General features: G+C 51.2%; 4 protein-coding genes across 4 annotated transcripts; 1 reads left to right on the top strand and 3 right to left on the bottom strand.

The window, feature by feature from the left end:
- Positions 1 to 3858: 3858 nt before the first annotated feature.
- On the bottom strand, positions 3859 to 4328 carry LAJ45_07534 (uncharacterized protein; the record flags this gene model as incomplete). Its single annotated transcript, XM_046117091.1, has 2 exons — positions 3859 to 4134; positions 4206 to 4328. The coding sequence occupies 2 exons, from the start codon at positions 4326 to 4328 to the stop codon at positions 3859 to 3861; spliced, it is 399 nt and encodes a 132-aa protein (XP_045969736.1).
- A 1517-nt stretch (positions 4329 to 5845) lies between these two features.
- On the bottom strand, positions 5846 to 9328 carry LAJ45_07533 (uncharacterized protein; the record flags this gene model as incomplete). Its single annotated transcript, XM_046117090.1, has 3 exons — positions 5846 to 6774; positions 6898 to 7380; positions 7564 to 9328. 3 exons carry the CDS (start codon positions 9326 to 9328, stop codon positions 5846 to 5848), a joined length of 3177 nt encoding a protein of 1058 aa, XP_045969735.1.
- Positions 9329 to 15187: 5859 nt separating this feature from the next.
- LAJ45_07532 (uncharacterized protein) lies at positions 15188 to 16663 on the top strand (the record flags this gene model as incomplete). The annotated part of the gene is made up of 2 exons (XM_046117089.1): positions 15188 to 15520; positions 15602 to 16663. The coding sequence occupies 2 exons, from the start codon at positions 15188 to 15190 to the stop codon at positions 16661 to 16663; spliced, it is 1395 nt and encodes a 464-aa protein (XP_045969734.1).
- Positions 16664 to 18158: 1495 nt separating this feature from the next.
- LAJ45_07531 (uncharacterized protein) lies at positions 18159 to 19391 on the bottom strand (the record flags this gene model as incomplete). The annotated part of the gene is made up of 1 exon (XM_046117088.1): positions 18159 to 19391. One exon carries the CDS (start codon positions 19389 to 19391, stop codon positions 18159 to 18161), a length of 1233 nt encoding a protein of 410 aa, XP_045969733.1.
- Between the last annotated feature and the right edge of the window lie 381 nt (positions 19392 to 19772).

Below are 19772 nucleotides of genomic sequence, written 5' to 3'. Positions count from 1 at the left end.
AAGTACAACTCGCGGTCGTGAGGTGGTCCCCCAGTCCTGATAGTACTGTTTGAATCCCTCTGTTTAAAATGAGAGAGCTGGGGGTGGAACCAGGGATCTGGAGAACTAAGTATGACCCGCACATGTCAGTATTTGCTGGTGCATTTTTTAGTCATAAAATTGCACTTCTGGGCCAATGGGTAGACTCTCCTTGCTCCGCCACCTGTAACCTGCATTGGGAGAGGGGAAGAGGAAGAGGGGGAGAGCTGACGAGTAAGTAGATGAACAGGGCAGGAGTATTAAACTTCTGGCTGCAAAACCTTTTTTTCTCTTGAGCCGGTTTTTCTCGCCATGTATGGACCAATCATGCAACAACACACACCAGCTCCAGTCGGGGGGCGGCCCAGTATTAGATACTTTGTGCCGGTGGGGGATCTAAACTTCTGCAGCGAGGTAACCCCCTTCAGTTACCCCTAGCTGCTCTTGAAGTACCATACTAAGACAGTCAAAACCGATGATCTAGTCCGATCCCTTCTTCGTCCCCCTCCGTTTTCGGAAACTATGGTGTGGGGGATAGTTGTGGCTCGAAGACGGTGTTTTGGCTATCGGCACTAGCAAGAACTTGTGGCACGGGGAGTAACTATTGCTCCTGGTACAGACGGGGCATGGACGGCGGAAGAAGCTCTGCATGCATAGGTATTTCCAGCGCACATCGATGCTGCAGTTGACCACCTTCCCTGATGTTTAGAGGTGTTCCTGGTAACTACGGGGGTTCTAACGATTTTGATGGGACCAGGTCTTCGACCGGTAATGTAGGGTATCAATGCCAAGAAATACGATCCTATTAGAAAAATATACGGACTTTTCTCGAGTTCCCCATAGCTTGATGATACGTCCCTGGGAGAGGACATGACCTAGCTAGGTCATTGCCTTTTACGACTCTTGATCTTCGACCCGATCCTAACACTGAGGTCCTGGCCCCGTCGCTACGGGCCGTGCGCATGGGTCATTACCGACGCTGCTGGGGGGATGTGTAACCTGCTCTTTGTCCACCTCAGATCTAAACATCTCGCTCCCATGACCTACTAGCGAGTTTAACAGGGCAGGCTTCGTGGGAGGGACGCCACTTATGCTAAAGAAGGTATACTTCGTATACTGTATATATACCAACATTGATAGAAGTTTGCCTGCGTTTTGTCCACCTCAAAACATTTTGCTCCTACCATCATAAGCCCCGCATATATACCTTTAAGTTCTATCACTAACTAGCGAGTCAAACAGGGCAGGCTTCATGGGAGGGACATCATCCATGCAGAAAATGATCATTGATATCTACAACTAAAGTATCGATATCGCTGGCTCCATATGCATGCTATATATAACTTGTTTATATTTTTGTAGAGTAAAGAAAATTAAAGAATGCGCCCCGAATCCCTAAACGTTTAAACATGAATATAACCAAAACTAGCGGACATTCGAATGATGTAGTTACGTATACCCGCACTCACTGGTGTCTATTGTAAGAGAGTTGGGCCTTGATTATAGAGAGAAGGATTCGGTTTTAGGCCGAAGGGGTTAATGGAATATGCTTACCTTAGAAGCCAAAGCTATTCGGCCTTTTTCTCGTTTTTTTCTGCGGGTGGTGATGCGGAATCTGGGGTGCTAGGCATCTCAGTCGGGGCAATTTGAGTCGGCTCTAGATCTGAGGTAGATAGGGCATTACGATAGCTTCTATGTATTAGTATGGTGAACTAGTGAGCCCATACCAGAGAGGTCAGGTAATCCAACCTTTCACTACTGTCATTAACCGTATCAATCCTATGAACCATTGATCTTGTCATTTCGGATAAACTCCCGTTTGGAACAGTGCTAAGGCCCCCTATCGTGTCCCTACTTAAAACGACGTGAGGGTAGGTAATAGTAGGAGGATTTATAGCGTCTATATCGGTCTTTGACTCGGGGTAGAAACTGAGATGAGCTTCGCGTATGTGAAATGTGTTTCCGCTGGTAGCAGGTGCCGGCGGTGGGGGAGCATCCCGCTCACGACTTTCTTCATCACTAGTCTCCGGTCTGCGTGTGGCTCCCTAGCATATATATATTAGACCCTTAGAGTGCTGATAAGGAAAGAGAATCAATAAAAGTTATCATTGACTAGCGAGTACCTTTTTGCATGCTTGAATGATATATGAAATGAAGAGTATAACGAGCGGTGTTATGATGGAGAGAACACCCAAGGTCGTGCCGATAATTTCGCCGGTAGTTAAGTGTGAAGGCATCCTTCTAGAGAGATCAAGGTACGCTAGTTAGTCGATAGCGCGCAAAAAGCCGAACGGTGGTGGATAGAATAAGCTGAAGGATTAACGTTAACAATGTATGAAAGTCGGGTTTGAATGGGTTTGGGGGGTATTTATATGGATTAAATCGAGTTCTAATGCCCCCTCTGTCCGTCAGTTCACAGGTAGGGTATCAAAGGTTGTCGACAATTGTCATAGGCGGGCGTTTGTAACGTGTGTGGAATTGCACGTTGTAGACGGTATACTCGTTACTGCCATTGCAATTGTAGAAGCACAGTGATTCTGGTGCGAGTGATTATTTGTGACCCGGGGTATTACTTGTGACCCGGGGTATTACTGATCGAGGATTCACTCAGGATGGATAGGTCCCAGCCATCCCCCAGCGATTTCAAGCCCCCAATGCAGTACCAATCAGGAGCCGACACTGTCTTTGACTCTGCGCAACACAGTGCAACAAAACAATCTGGGAACGAGACTAGAGCCGATATGTATATACTATTGGTAATTGGCCGGAGCCGGCATTCCTCGTCATCGCAAGTACCGGTTCTACTCTAACGGGAACCACTGCTCCTTCCCGGCTGTACTTTACAAGATGTTGAATTTACGTGCTCTGCTACATGCAACACGACCCCTCTGTGCAATCACAGGTCGTTGAATTCAAACTCATATTATTATGTCGGAATTTATTAAAACTAAACGTCTATCCTAGCCATATTACACCCATCGGCATATAAGTAGACACAGTTGTTACGCTAATCTAGACATAACGTATGTCCACTACTACTTAAGGAAATATCTGCGCTTCTAAATTAGAACCCTATTGGTTTGTTGTTGTAACGGTACTCACGGGATTGAATTCGCCACAATCAGGCTTATTAGAGTAGATTAAGGATATGTCAAATTATTTGTGAAGGAACACTGCTTTGACCCGTTGCTATCTGGGGGCGCTCCGGGAGGGAGACACAGGTAGCAATTTCAGTTTCAATTGCGAAATATTTTGTTCATTTTTTTTCTTGACCCGGCCGGCTGAAGTCAGTATAGGCCGTATTTATGATCAAGGAGGCCTAGGGCTAGCTACCAGGCTTCGCACTCTACCATCATGCCGAGCTGGTTCGGTTAGTTGCAGGCAACCTAAACCGACTTTCTCGCGAACTCACAAACTGCATGTGCTCTGCCCCCCCCAAGGCTGAATGGGTTAGGGCTATTTGTTTGCCAAGCTTCCAATCACTAACTCAACTCTAAGACATGCCAGCGAGGCTGTACGATACAAAATCGTGAGGCCCCCCCGTTCAGAAACTGTAGACCGTAGGGAGAGCCTTGAGAGTTTGGTACACTAGTTACGCTATCATTGATTCATACTCTACTGCTTTATTACAGATAGACAAAAGATTATTTTGCAATTTGTAAATACAACCAAAACTTATAACTAGGAAATGATCTAGCACTACAATATCTTCGTGCCGTAAAGAAAGAAAGAAGAAAAAAACCAAATTCGCTCCTAAATAAATTCCTCGCTGAAACCGTGATCTTTCCTGTTGCTAGGTTTCCTCCTAGAAAGCGGACAAACTCAACTCCAGCTTCGCAATCACTGCCTCCTCAACACTGACGGCCAGGTTCCTACTCTCCAAGGTGGCAAAGGATTCCCGTGACTAGTAGCTGGGTCTCCTTCGATGCCTCCGCTAAGTACCCTTTGGGGAAAGATGACTGCCAGAGGCACTGCAACGTCTGGATGATGTCCTGGGTAGAAGTTGAAGATGTTGTGATTTATAACGTTCCCGTTAGATGGATTTGAAGGACTGGGTTCGTTGGAGCTGGCAGCTGCGGGTGGATTCGAGCTCTCAACATCGGGAACGACGGTGGTCTGCAGCTGTTACGTTAGATCCTAAAGTAATATAGAAAGAACTTGTATCTTAGTTAGTAGATAGTGCTTGCCTTTTGAACTCGTTTGTCACGCACACATTTGCGTATTTGAAAGAATAGAAGGACGAGGCCCGGGACTCCGACGACGAACGTAACCAGAAGGGAGACCAAAGTAATCGTCTCGGTAAGCTCCATAAAGCCAACCTGTGTATTATGTAATCGGGTGAAGGGTGGGTGCCAAGAGATGTCGAGGTTGTCGATATTTCAACGCAAACTTTTCGGAAAGAGTGGGAAAGAATCGGGGGATTGTAAGAAGACAGAGAAATGTAAATAGAAGTAGTTAACAAAAAAAAAGAAGGCTTTAGAGGGAATATGGAGAGAACATGCTAAAAAAACACTAACACTCTCTTTCCGGATAAGCTTGGTCTTGGGTACACTCTCTGAAAGATGGTGATGACTAACATGATAGGTAGGTCGTCTGGCTCACGAGACTAGAGTAATTATATAAGCAGCAAAAACATTTTAATTTTGAGGAACTACATACAGTCCATACATGTGCACTACATCCTGCACGTAACTCCAAGCCCACTATAACTTTTCAACCATGATATATCAAAAATCTACCAGAACTAGTTCTAGAAATAGCAATAAACAAGAGAACGACCTGACAGATTTTAAGGTTGAAAAGTTATACTAGGGACTTTGGCGCCAAGAAGTTTTGGCCGGAGCACACAAAAGCCCTTGCCCAAAAACCAAAACCAATAATAATATAAAAAAAAACCCAAGTCCCAACTAGCATAGCAACCACCCTCGCCATTGAACTACTTAAACCGCCTTACAAACGGTATGTACTCTACCAGTGACAAGAAAAGAAAAAAACAAAGATCCGAAAGAAAGGTTTCAGCTGGCCCTGATATAGAGACGAAAACCGCCACAATAAACGAACCACCAATTAATCGGACGTGGGTCGCTACACTCGACCATTGAACCAATCCTACCATCGAGTGATACTCCATGATTCACGCGGCCGGGCCATAGGAGATCGCTACCACTATTCTACTACAAAGTCAACTATACAGGGACCGCGAATGGGTTGTAAGAAAAAAAACTGGTGGTGTTTGGCTAGCTGGGCATGTACTATTTATTTTAATCCTTCCCTCTCTTATCCCTCATGGTAGTCGACCACTATAACCACATGTATCTACTTCCCATGAGATACAACATCCAGCGACAGAAAATACCACAGCCATGCATATAAGAACCGAGACATTTAAGAACTATTGCCGTGGTGTTTCCTTAGCTAACCTATGCAAACTCAACCATCTCTTCTCTTCAATCCAGGTACGTCCTTTCTGTGGTTTCGATAGCAACAACTACACTCCAAATACTCCCCCCCCCCCCCCCCCCCCCGGGGCCCTTTCCGTTTTCAACACTGCTGATTTCTGACCTTTAATTTTTTGATTTTTTTCCCTGGGATATTCACCAGCCGCAGCCAGCAGCCACAGCGATATAATGCTACAAAAAACACGCGCGCGATCGACAAGAACAAGAAATGCTATCCAGACCTAGAGCTGAGATTCGACTTCTCTCCACGCCCATCTACCCCGCTATAAGCTAGCTAGCTAGCTAGCCGCCACCACCGCATTGCGCCTGCAACGCAACACCGGGTATCTATATACACATCCCCCCTCCTTCCCTCCCCCTCCACCAAATCACCCCATCCCCGTCCCCTGCCTCATCGCCTCCTCCCCATCCACATCCCCCCCCTCCTCCTCCAGCACCTTCCTCCTCCCCACATCCGCCCTCCGCGCCTTCGCCTCCGCCGCCGAATACAAGCTCTTATAAAACTCCCTCACCTTCTCATGCGCCATGACCTTCGCCGCATCGAACCTCAGCACCTCCAACCCCTCCTGACACGTCGCGCGCGACAGCGCAACATACGCCTGCCCCTTCTCAAACACCCGTCCCAGGTCCACCTTGACGCGCTCCAGCGTCTGCCCCTGCGCCTTGTGGATCGACAGCGCCCACGCCAGGATCAGCGGCACCTGTGTCCTGCTCGCTTGCACCTCGCCGGACGGAAGCTCGACTTTCCATGTCTCCGGCTGCACGAGGAGTTGTCGGGAGGTCCCGTCGGGGAGCGCGAATTCAACGAGTGGCCAGTTGTCGGTGGCGGCGTCGTCGGTGCTGAGGATCTTGGTGATGGAGTTGTGGCTGGCGCGGGTCTCGAGGGTGAGGGAGTCCGGGTCGTCGTGTGCCATGTCGAATGTCTTCTCCGACATGAAGCCGACGACGCGGCCGAGAGAGCCGTTGACGAGGGTGTCGTCGATGTTCTTGATGAGCATGACCTGCGAGTTCTCCTTGAGGCAGATGACCTGGGGCGCCATGCAGGTGGACAGCAGCTTGGTGCGGTGATCAACGTCCCTGATGCTGCCGCCATCGGTGGCGGTGAATTTGCGCTCGCTGCCGGAGAGCTGGCGCATCTTGCTGTTGTTTGCGGCGTCGACTTCTTGCCGCGTGGGGAAGAGCTCGGTGGCCTGGATGCCGTCGTCATATTTGAGCGGGCGGGAGAGGCGGCGGAACACGGCGATCGAGGCGGCGGACAGTCTCCCCAGGCGCATTTCGTTCAAGATGGCGGCGAATTCTAATTGGTCCCCACATCAGTATACTGTGCGTCACAGCCCATCACTCGCCCGCCAAGAGTGAGACATGAGACATCACTATCCAGACATGAGACATCACTCGGTACTCAAATCACGTGACTTACCAGGATCCCGCTGCCTAAAGACCTGCGTCAAGCCAATGGTATGCTCAATCGCCGTACACCACGTATTCGCATCAAACGCAAATCTCGCCACCTTGCCATAATCCGGCACGGGCGGGAGCTGAAAAAAGTCGCCCGTAACCACCAACTGGATGTCGCCAAAGGCGCGGCCATTGTTACGGATTATGCGTGCGATGGCCTCGAGCTTGTCAAACAGGTCGCCGTCGACCATAGAGATCTCGTCGATGACGAGAACCTTGGTGCGCAGCCAGCGTGTCCTGGCTTTGGCGTTGCGCTTGATCTTCTTGACGAGGTCGGGCACGGGCTCCTTGCCGAGCCCGATGCCGGCGAAGGAGTGCAGCGTCACGCCACCGACGTTGCAGGCGGCGAGGCCGGTGGATGCGGTGACAGCGACGTGGTCGTGTTCGGTGTATTTGCGCCGGAGGGCGGTGATGACTTCGCGCATTAGAACGGATTTGCCGGTACCTAGGGGCAGAAGTCCAATTAGTGAAATTGGTCTTTCTTTTTTTCTTTTTTTGCAGAAACAGAACAAGAAAAAGCCACGGATTTTGTGTTTTTAATATTTTCTTTTTTCTTCTTTTCTTCTTGATTGTATTGCAAGGGCACCACCGAAAGCGTTAGCAAAGCGAAAAAAAAGTGGCAACAAACCCGCAGATCCCGTAAAAAACACACTCTTCCCCGACTCAAGCACCAAGTCCAGCACATGCATCTGCTCGGTACTCAGCGTCAGCTTCTTCTGCCGCATCTCCTTCTTCCCCCCCCCGCCTAGCGCCGCCGCCGCCTCCTCCTTTGCAGCCCGCGTACTCAGCCCTCGCCGCTGCTGCTGCTCCACACCCTTCCGCGACGCCCGCTTAAAGTCGCTCGCCGTCATCTCCCACGGCAGCTTCGGCGCCTCGTGCCGCACCGGGGTCCGTTCGGCCCGTGTCCTGCCTGTACGTGATGGAGGCGCGGCAACCGCCGCAACCGCCGCATCCCCGTCCTTGGCCCACGGGATCTTCCGCTTCTTCTTCGGCACCTCCGGCTCATCGTTCTCCATCAAATCAATCACCTCCATCTGCCTCGACGCCGTCGTTTTCGTCGTCGTCGTCGTCGTTGCCATTGTCTGCGGCGGCGGCGGCACCGGTTGCTGCTGCCTCTGCCCCCTCGCCGGCTGCTGCGTCACCGGCATCGGCACCGGCGGAGCAAAATGCTCCACGGGCGACGAAGACCACGGAAATGGCACTGAGCTACCCGGCAGCTGCGGCTGCGACGACTCGATCTTGATCACCACGTCCTCCTCCTCATCAATGCTGCTATACTCCCTCTTGATCGGCGTGGGGGGGCTCCTCCTCCGTGTCAAACTCGGCGGCAAGAAACTCTTCGGCGGTGGCGGCGTGGGGACGCCAAAGCTTGCCGGCGAGGCCGAGTATGCAGCGGGGGTCTCCTCGGCGTCGGCTTCGTCAGCGAAGACGATGGTGTCATCGAAATTGAGGTCCTGGTCGTCATCGAAATCGCCCTCGTCGAAGAAGACGGCCTCGTGCAGTGCTGTTAGCTGGGACTTGATCTTTGGGGATGTGTTGTTGTTGGTGGCGGAGGAGGAGGAGGGGGGGGGAGGGCCGTCGTCGAAGGAGGAGGCGCATTCGAAGGCCTTGATGACCCGTTCCCGTTCCCGAGGCTTGGGGCGGACAACGTTTGTGGCGGCGGCGGTCTTTTGCAGGACGGTGGTGAGGGAGGGGCCATGGGAGGCGGTGGCTCGTGAGGTGGGTGGGGGGGCGTGGCGGCGGGTGGTGCTGGGGGCTTTGGAGGTTTGCGGGACTTTGGAGAACGCGTAGGCGAGGGAGGATTGGGTGTTTTTCGGTGGGGATGGGGGCGTAGGTTTTGGCGGTGGGCCTCTGGGGGTGAACATGGTTGTGAGGAAGGGGATTGGGGGGGGGAATGGTGGTGGTGGTGGTGGTGATGGGCCCTGGGTGGGTGCAGCAGAGATTGTGATTGCTGTGGGTGTGGTAGTGGTAGATGTAGAGGTGATGTTTGTGATGCTGGTGATGTCTGTGATGGTTGTGAGTGTGGGTGTGGGTGTTGTGGCAGAGTGGAGATGGGAGGAGAAGAGGAGTTGTGTAGCAGCAGCAGTAGCAGTGTCCGTGGATGATGATGGCCGTGATGACAGTGATGATGGTGATGGTGATGGTGATGGTGATGGTGATGGTGATGATTGTGGTGATGATTGTGGTGATGATTGTGGTGATGGTGATTGTAGCAGTCGTCGACGCGAAGACGGCCAGCCACGGAGAAGGAGAGGACGTGTGTGTGAGACGTGGAGGTGCCTGTACGTGTGCTTGTTGTGCAGCTGCAGCAGCAGTAGGGGTTGTTGTTGTTGCAAGTGCTGCGGTGGAAGGGGAAAGATCAACGATACTTTCCGGTACGACCAACCACCCATTCACGAGAGAGAGAGAGAGAGAGCACACCAACCAGGGGGGAGAGAGTTGGGGAGGGGGGGGGAATAAACTACGGTTTTGTACTGAAAAACGCTGTGGGAGGTCAATTTGTTTGTTTGTAGATATCTCTCTTCAGTTCTCTCGGGCGGGGGGGGGCAGGGCAGGGCAGCGACGACGACGTTGCAGAGACAGTCTCAGACAGAGACAAACGCGTCCGAAAAATCAATCACGCCAAGACGTTAAAGAGCTTTTTTCCCATTCGTGTGTGCGTGCGGGTGTGTGCGCCCGATAAGTTGATCCCTGTCTGTTGCATAAGTGATAACACCCTACTGATCTGCAGTACTCTGGGTACCGAGTTTACCTAGAGTAGAGTAATAACAGAGACGACATCTCATAGGGCCAATTTATTTGTCTACAAACGATATCGGTAAGCCCGCGCCGCCCAATGACCAATTAGCGAGTCTCCCCCTTCTGCTGCCTGCTGCGTTGCGTTGCTTTGCTGACTAACAGGTGATTCGACAACCGCATTCAGTAGAGTAGGTACGCACACACCCTTGTTCGAGATGAGATCCAGTCACGGACAATCACTCGCGCGTATATCCCCTACCACATCGATCCCATGTTCTGAAACAATCTGATAAGCCCGCCGCACAACATCGTAGATGCGGTTCAACCACACACAATTATCTCCCAACCATCAATTGACAAATCAGATGAAAAGCTTCCATCTAAACACTAGCTCTTTCGTAGGATACTTATCTATCATCTAGCCGAGTCTGGTACCAGTCATGGAATATCACTCGCAGCGACCTTACCTGCCATTGGACTATCATCTCTACAGGCTGAGCGATCTGCACAGTGTCAATTGCAAGTATGTATCGACAGGCCCCTATCAAGCCGCCACGTGGCAGATCTACTCTACTTACCGGCCACCACTGCCGCGCCTTCTGGGTTTAAATCCAACGACTGTTGTTGTTGTATACCGTGTAACGTTACCCTACATAAATACAGCTCCTGCAATTAATATATACTACAGATCCCTTACATTGGGGCGGCGGCCCAGAGAAACCTTATATAAACGACAAACCAGCACTAGTTAGTACTACCGAACTTATTATGTCCAATGATAGTATACGTACCAAAACCAACTTCTCTCCCGCACACCATAACTGTGGCGTCGGTTAGTAATCATGCATCACAACCTATCACTCGGTACGGTGCGGTATACTCCATGCATCGCCCGCGTCACGCGTCACGCGGTTCATGCGTTTATGATGTTTTTTTTCCTTTCTTTTCGTTGATTCGTGGTTTTGCGGCCCGTATTGCTTCGATATATATTCTCGTCATCGGTGAATGTTCCAGCTGCCGGAATGTGGTGTTGTGTTATACTTGCAGAGTCTTCTAGAAACAGACATATGCTAGGGAGTAGTAGTTCTAGTGTAATAGGGCCCTTACCAGAGGTTTATAGCATCCAGCTAGCTAGTGCATTAACACGAAGTACATACTCGATTGGATTGAACGTATTACTTAACCAATCCAACGGCCGGATGTTTTGAAGCCTTTATAAAGCATCCAGTCTATCACTCGGCGACTTTTTTGCTCATGTTTTTTTGTCATGTTGTTTTTATTTATTTGTGTTTTGTTTTCTGTTCTTGCATCGCGTTCGTACTTTTTTTCTTTTGGTTGGAGTTCAATGCTAGCTATGGAGTAAACTCGCGGATGTTGCTACATACATGTAACTAGTCGTGGCGTTGTGTCTTCAGGAACGGACACACGATGGATCCCTCCCTCTGGTGATAAACGCATTACAGGAGAAACCGAATACTTAAGCGTGGTAGCGGGGCGGCAATACCCATATCGGAATAAACTAGCTAAACTAAACACCCCACCACCCCCCCCCCCCATATGTAGGTAGAATCATCGCGGTTAGTCATGAATTATCACTCAGAGCAATTTTCGCTCGTGTTTTTGGTAGTGTTTTTCCTTCCTTTTTTCTTTCTTGGTTTGATTCGACTTTTGAACTCAAGTTCTGCAATGATTTCGATATCAACGAAATGCCCCGCGGATGGATGTTGCTAGATGTTATGGCATATCTGTAGTCTTCTAGGATTCGGCGAAGCATGGTGGGCCAATTTCCACTCTCTCGTGGTCCATGCCGCCGTTAGAGTTGTCCTCCCTCGCAATTGATACATTGACCGCGGTTTCCGGGAAGACAGGAACTTTATGAGATATATGCATCTTCCTCTGATAAATACACCAGGTCCTATTGGTGATGTCCCAGTTGTAATGTTAGTCATGAAATATCACTCGCAGAATTTCTTCTAGGTAGAGCGCTAAGCTTCGCTATTCCTGAGGTATTTAGCGCGGCAGATAACGGCTATTATTATTGCAGTACTAAAGATTTGTATAGATGTCGTACTAGCACACTGCCGCGTTTTTGGGGGGAGGTTGCGTAGTGCTGCGGTACTAGTCGCGTGGTATTATTCTCGCTTGAGCATTCTCATGACTGCCGTATAGGTGACAAATGTTGCTGCGATAGTGCTGCCGTAGTCAAGTGGTAGTTGCTCTCACTAAAGCATTGTTACAAATCCTACGCGGCTGCCGCACGGGCTGCGAATGTTGCTGCAGCAGCATTAATTACGGCATACAGGTAGTTTTGAATGCCGCTGCACTGCTCAACCTTCGCCCCTTCTGTCATGTGGTATTACTGCTACCGCACAGTTTCTAATGCGGCAGTCCCCAAAAATCCGCCATTGTCGGAAGAATTCTGGTTCTCAAACGGTGCGGCACTTAAACTATGTGAATTTAAACCTGTATTCGCAAAGCTATACGGTGATCCTGTGGGTTGGGTATGGGATTTACCCCCCTTTTAGCGCGTCTAGGGATGTAATGCATGTTTCATATATGCCAGTTTGTTCTGGAAGATAGAGTGCCTATTTTGGGGTATGTATATGTGTGTAATCAAGCATGGTGCTAGAAGTATATCCTAAATATAGGTTCAAAGAATTGAAACAGCGCTAGTTAGTTAGCAAGTCTAGCTGCGTAGGGCCATCTAGGCGGCTTTTAGTGGCCTTCATCACTATGCTCTTTTCTTCTTGAATTTGTCCATATAGACCTCAACCGAGGAGTATTCGAGACGGCAGAGTTTGACTGCTCCTGTACTATTGTTGCTTTCTAGCCAAGGTCTCTACAATCCGCCAAAGACCGGTATCTGGTAAAAAATAGACTGTGGTAGCCACATTTATGGTAATTGGAGGCCAAATTGATCGGGATTATTTTTCCAAACCAAAAAAAAAAAAAAGAAATTCTTCATACAACCCGTGCGCCGCGAAATTAATATCCTTGTAACCGGCGTAACCTTCCTTGTCAGACTCTCGTTCGCCTAGACCACAACTGAGGAGTACTCAATACGGCAGATCTCAAGTGCCTTTGAAATATGAGTGCTCTCTCCACAATCCACTAAAGATTGATGATAGCCACATTTATGGCAATCGCAGGCCAATCTATCGAAATATTCCATATCCAAAACCCAAAGGAGAAAATATCCCTGGGTACTAGTTGGGGGTTTCTGATAACTCTAGCAAGGCCAGGTATCAACACGGCCAAACCACCACAGACACAATGGTTGGCCTGCTATAAACTCGTAAGATTTCTTCACCCGGTGGTAAATACGGCCGCCTGTGATAGCCAGAAACACAGCGCTACCGAGCAGTACCTCTTCCCCTAAACAGCAGGCCCTGTCGATTAACTGCGAAACCAATAATAACCGCCCGCTTGGGGCTGTTATAATAATTGAGTGACAAACGTGTTTCACTGAACAACAGTTTGTTACCACGGGCCAGCTAGCTGTCCGGTGCAGCAGGATAGGAGCCTCGTCAACACTCCCTTTTCCCTTACAACACAGAGTCTCTATCGGGGATGTGCTCCATATATTCCCAGAATAAATAAAGTGATAAGTTTTCCCGTAATGGCAGGCTTACCCCGGTCCAGCTCTCCCAAAGGTCACCAATAAATTTCCGGACCCAGCCCAGTCCAGTCCAGTCCGGTCCAGGAATATTAAAACGGCCCCGCTCTTGGTCCGTCGATATCATAAAAGCCCCAGTAAAATAAGCTCCAGTAATAACAAACCCTAGTTAGAGTAGAGAAAGTTCCAGTATCATAAGCCCCAATAATAATAACCCCACCGCAGCCAATCGACCCACCACATCTTTCCCCGCACAGTCAAGGCCATAGCTTTCCCCATCCCATATTGGCAGTAGATATTACCCGTCGTCTCAGTCGAGCCATACATTGCAAGGCCAGCGAACGGCTTAGACCCGCATATATACCAATAGCGTATCACAAACCACGAGTGACCCCCCATGAATCTGATGACTAATCTAGAGCTAACCCATCTATCTAAACCCTAGCTCTGGCGCCGCAGCCATAATTATAAAAGTCCTTAATAACAGTTACGTGTAGTTAGCTTTTAAGTATAGACCCTTAGAGTCTTAGGGTCAGTTCCAGAGAGAAGCTCTTAAGTTGGTGTGATGATGTGACGTTGGAGCCCGAGTGATACCCCATGAAATGACTAATCCACATTTTGGTCCCTGGCGTAACTTTTTTATCTCCGTGGATTGGTTCTGGCCGGAGAACTAGAAGTCTTCCCTGCCCCAACTCTAATAGAAGAGACGAGACCCGCTGGAGCTGGGGTCATTTTCTCTGCTGGCTTGTTGGTGGTGTTAGCGTGGCAGTTACTTCCAACCCAAAGTCCAGGTAGCGGGGCGTGTAGAAGTTTGTTGCTTGCTTGCTTGGTTACGGCTCGAATCGCCAAGACGGTCACTAGCAGTCATAGGGAAAGGGTTGTTAAGGGACCATGTAGCCAGAGAGGTTCCTTAGCCAGAGAGGTTCCTTAGCCAGAGATCCCTTAGCCACTTGTGCAGATCTAAGGAGAGGGCCCTTAATAAAAACTTACCAAAAAAAATCCCTTCCCCGCGCACTTATCATCGCACAGCTACAGCTGCCACTGATGTACTTCGGGGGTAGGGGCAAGTCTGTCAACAGGTGGCGCTGACACAAGCAAATATTCAAAAATCCTCAGCCAATGCACCGCCACCTGTTGACAGACTTACCCCACAACCACCCTACCCTAACCCACCCCAACCACCACCCACCACACACCAAAGCGGCGCCTCTGTACCACCCGCCTCTGATTGGCTGTGCCAACGTCACCCCATCAACCATTCTACAAACAATCCATCCATTCATCCATCCCATCCATCAACACCTCCTTCCACTCCCATCACGACTACGCACTCGTCCATCCATGCACCACACCACACCACACCTCACCCACCTCCCTCACCACCTCCACCTCCATCTCCGCACTGCCACCGAGTGACATCCTATGACTCCACCACACTACACTGGTCCACTATCACGTGACCCGTCCAGTCCAGTCCATCCACCAACCAACCAATCCACCACCTCACCGCTCTCCCGCAGAAAACAGCAGAGGTTGCTGCCGCGAGCGAATAGGCGGGCGCCTTATGTCATCGTCGCTGCATGTGCCTGGGTTATTCCCCATTGGGCCTGGGCGATGCTGGGCTGCATGAACGGATGGCTTGGGGGTGACACAAAGAAAAAAGCCGGAGAGATAAACATTTCCCCTTCGGCCCCCTGACCCTGACCCTGAACCTGACACCGACAAGCAGGCAGGGGTAGCACAGACAGACAGAAGATACTTATCTCTACCTACACCTCTCTATAACATACACGCCCCCCCCCCCCTCCATTCCCCGATATCACGACCCTCTACACGCCTCCCCTCCTCCCCCCCCTATACAGACAGACAAATACCTCCCCCCCCCCTCGCCACCACCATGGCGTCCTCCATCCCCCCCACGCCCATCATTGCGCCTCCCACGCCCGACACCGATGCCAGCTTCTCGCGCCACCACAGCTTCTCTCTCCGCCGCGGCAGCAGCACCACCGCAGGCCTCGGGATCGAGGGCCTCCCGACGCCCGAGTCCTCGACCTTCGACGCCGCGGCCCTCTCGCCGCCCACAGAGGACATCTTCCCGCCCAACTACAGTCTCTCCTCGACGCCCGAGCAGCCGCGGTCCACGCCACCGTCGGCATCGCTAAACAAGCGCGGCGGCCCGTTCAACTTCCAGCCCATGGTGGCTGCGAAGAGCCCGCCTGTTGGGAAGCCGGTGGGTGTTCCCCCTGAACCCTGGGGGGGGATAGGGTTGTTAGCCTCCTTAAATTGTGAACGTTTCTGACAAACATTGTAGAATCAACGTCGTGGGCATAGATACAAGCACTCCTCCATCTCGCACCAGATCTTCCTCGAGCCGCCGCCGCGTGCGCCCCTCGTGCTGCCCGCCTCCCTCCCAATCCCAACACGAGCCGAGCTCTTCCGCTCCATAACCACCAACCAGCGCACCCGCGTCCTATGGTGCATCTGCCACCTTGCCGTTGCCATCTTAACGCTCTACTCCGCCGCCGGCTCCCTCGCCGTCACAGCACTCTCCCACCTCCTCGTCTTCGACGCCCTCAGCGCCTCCGTCTGCGTCGTCGTCGACGTGCTCTCAAACTTCGAAGTGTGGGGGCGTAGCAGCATCCGCCACCCCTTCGGCCTTGAGCGCGCCGAGGTGCTCGCCGGCTTCGCAATGGCCGTGCTCCTGCTCTTTATGGGCTTCGACATTATCTCGCACACTGCCGAGCACCTTGTCGAGGGCCTCTACACTACCGAGACCTCCCACGAATCACACATGCACTCTGTCCGCGTCTCGCCGGGGTCCGTGGACCTCGCTGCCCTCGCCGCGCTCGCGAGCTCCCTCGTGTCGGGCTTCCTACTAAAGAACCATGCGCGTATTGGCCGTGCTGTGCTGCAGTCGAATCCCTCACACCTGCTGACGGTTGTGGCGTCGTTCACACTGCTGCTTATCCCGCTGACGTCTGTGGGCTTCTCGTCGTTGCTGGACCGGGGGATGGCGCTCGGAATGGCGCTGTCAATGATTGCTATTGGCGTGCGGTTGGTCAAGGTGCTTGGAGGCATGCTGCTGATGAGCTATGGCGGTGCAGGGGTTGCGGATGTCGTGCGCGCGATCGAGGAGGATGAGGCCGTCACGGGCGTGGTGGACGCGCGCTTCTGGCAGGTCCATCATGGGCTGTGTATGGCGTGTTTGAAGGTTGGTATTGCGGCGAACGCGGTTGGAGAGGTCGGCGAGAAGGGGCTGAGGGAGAGAGTCGGTAGGCTTGTGAGGGATAAGTTGGGCGGCGGCAGCGGCGGCGCGGGGCCTGGACGGGTTAGGTGGGAGGTGAGCGTGCAGGTAACGGGTGGGAAGGTTTAGTGTAAGTGTAGATAGCACATGTAGATATGTAGCTGTGTCTGGGTAATGGTGGGTGCATGTGCGCATGAGGATGAGATATGATGTGTTTGTGACGTTTCTTTGTTTTCTTCTTTCCTTCTCGCATTTATTATGTAGTGGTCGATATATATGGCGTGTGGAAGTATGTAGTATATGACGCAGTAGAGGAGTATAGTAGCGGGGCTATGTATGTATACTCTATAGTATTTTCAGCAGTTTAGCGTATGGAGTGTAGTGGTTTATAATAATAAACAGGGACGATCGATCGAGTAACCTTCTTTATCTTATTCTTCTTGTTATTCTTGTTGTTATTCCAGCACGAGGTATCACTCGGCCATCCATCCGTCCCTACTAATTCGTCCCAACCGGGTTGTTGTTATTGCAAACTCCCTATCCCAAAGAGGAACGGTACGGTGGCCTGATCTCAGCAGCTGAGAGAAGACTAGCGGTGCGACGCGTTATCGTTATCGTTATCGTCCCCGCATATTATGATGTGTGCGGGGTGGTGCACTAGAACCAGAGTGGAACGGGAGCCTCGTTTAATTCAGTGAGGGCCGTCAATCGATAATTATAATGTGAGGGCACGTACATGTGCAATATATACACCAGCTTGACCGGAAAGAGTGCAGTAGACTCTTGTTTGCACCGGGTTGGAAACATCGAAGCCTAGCTCGAGCTGTGTATAGCCAGACCCTGCCTTGATAGCTTGGCCCCGAGTCCGATTAACCAGGCGCTCGGTGAAGACTTAGCTATTGGTCTTTTCTTTTCCTGTCCATCGGCCGTCATCACCAGCAGTAGTCATCCCAGGTACGGTACTGTGCGAGTATGTGGCATGTAGATGCTGCCATCATGTATATATATGTATCCACGGACAGCGTAGTAGTTCAGAGTTCTGCGTAAGAGTTCGAGAGGAACATGTAGTGGTAGTGAGGGGCAGAGAGAGACTTGAACCCTGGGAATATCTACTCCACTCCGCCATATCTGTCCTCCTTACGTTATACACTACGCATACCTCTTCTCAAATTCTAGTGTTGAGGCCTAAACATTATTAGTTTAAGCTTACTCTGTCCCGAAAGCTTGTCACGACGTACGCGGAGGGATGGAGATATATCGATATTCGTGGGGAGATATTTGTCCATGGGTTACATAGAAGGGGCAGAGATACATACAAGTAGTGGGTACATGTATTCGCGAATGGCTTGCGTCTAAATGGCTTCTCGATATATATGTATCTATCTAGTTACATCTACATGTAGGTAAAGAAAGAAACCAACAAAAGAAAACATCTATTCTCTATCGCTCGCTCGTTTTTCAGACCAGCCCGCTCTAAAAACAGACACGAAACAAAAAGAAAGAAAAGAAAGAAAAAAAACGAGAAAATCTAAAATCTAAAACCGCTGATCTAGTCTAGGATATAAAAAAGCCGTTCTAAAAAGAAACCGTTCTACGAATCTAACCCCCCCCTTCTATGCGATAATCATACACTCGCCGCCTCCTCCTCCTCTTCCTCTGCCGCCGGCTGGTCCGGCAGACATTTTCCCCCGCCCCTGACATACTTGACCATCATCTGCGCCTCCGCATGGCTATAGCTCCTATAATCTCCGCTCTCGCCATGCTTATAAAACAGATCCCACACCTCGAGCGACTCCAGCTTCAAATGCTCTTTCATAAACCTCATCACATTATTCCAGCACCCGGTGAACAACAGCCCACTACTAATCAGCACGGTCCTCAGCGTCTCCTTGTGGCGCTCCAAGAACGAGATCAGCTCATGCTCATGCATCTCGACGGTCCACAGCTCCACCTTGCGCAGCGCCGGCCACACCTGCTCCTCGCCAAAGATATGCGGAAACAGGAACGCGTCCGCAGGCACCGTGTTCCCAAAGCCCAAGCACAGCTCCTCGAGCTGCTCCGCCGGCGCCAACACATTAAGCAGCGGGGTGCTCTTGGCGTTCTCGACCGCCTCCTGCGAGTCGATGCCCAGATGCAGCTCCATCACGCGGCACCCCTTCAGCACCACCGCCGCGCGCGCCAGCAGCTCCGCATCCGCAAACACCGCCTCGTGCACAATCTCCTCCGTGTTCATTCCCGTCATCTTGAACGACGTGAGGCGCGTGCCGCCTTTATACGCTGCGTCAATCAGGGCGGTGAAGCCGCGGAGATAGTCCCTCTCGAGGCCGTGCTCGCCGTGGAACTTGTCGCGCATCTCGAATTCGTAGTAGTCGATTTCGCGGTACGTGTATTGGCGCTCGCGGGCCATGGGCGCACCGTGGACCATCTGGATTGCCGACAGGCGGGGCAGGCCGGCGAAGGCGGTGGCAAGCATCTGTGTGTGGTCGGGCGACGTCTGGAAGTCGTACCAGCCGTTGATGGCTGCGTTGAAGATCTCGTGGGCGCGGGAGTCCGCTGATTCGGAGTGCGAGGTGTTCGCAAGGCGGAGCTGCGCGTTGAACTCTTCCCAGATCATGTAGTTTGGCTCCTCGATACCGTAGATCAGGTTCTTGACATGGCGGGCGAGGTCGGGCCTCTGGGCGATCGCGACGAGGCGGGAGACGCTGAGCTTGGTGGGTTTTAGGGGTACAGTGCGGAAGAGGAACTCGGTAGAGAGCTGGGCGAGGGAGCGCTGGACGAGGCGGAAGTTGGCGAGGTCGGCTTTGGAGTCAAAGTGGCAGATGATCTCGCGGACGAGTTCGGGACTGAGTTTCTCCATCGTTGTTGCAATACTAGCGCCACCCGAGGTTGAGGATTTTCGCGGGGGGGGGGGGGGGGGGGTTGGTGAATTGACTGCGATCGTTAGAACAGCTAGAAAGCTTGAAGGAGAGAAAAAAAATAATAACAGGCAGACAAACCCTTGATGCGCAGGAATCGAAGCTAGAACGAACACAAAAATGTGCTAATTTTGTAAACAAAAAAAAAAATTTTTGTGTTGATAAGGGGGGGGAAACAGAAAGGGCTGCCTTGCGAAAAACTAAGCTTTGCCTTTGTTCCTAAATCCTGTATTGAATAGCTTGTTAGCTACCTAGCTCTTGTAAGTAAGAAGAAGAAGATAGAAGGATGTACCTTGATTCCAACAAGAAACCTGTGTTTGGAG

This window comes from Morchella importuna (assembly GCF_003444635.1).
Source record: "Morchella importuna strain M04M26 chromosome Unknown Morimp01GS024, whole genome shotgun sequence".
Classification (NCBI taxonomy): Eukaryota; Fungi; Ascomycota; class Pezizomycetes; order Pezizales; family Morchellaceae; genus Morchella; species Morchella importuna.
Note: the sequence above shows the minus strand (reverse complement) of the source record. Positions and strands in the feature narration are given on the sequence as shown.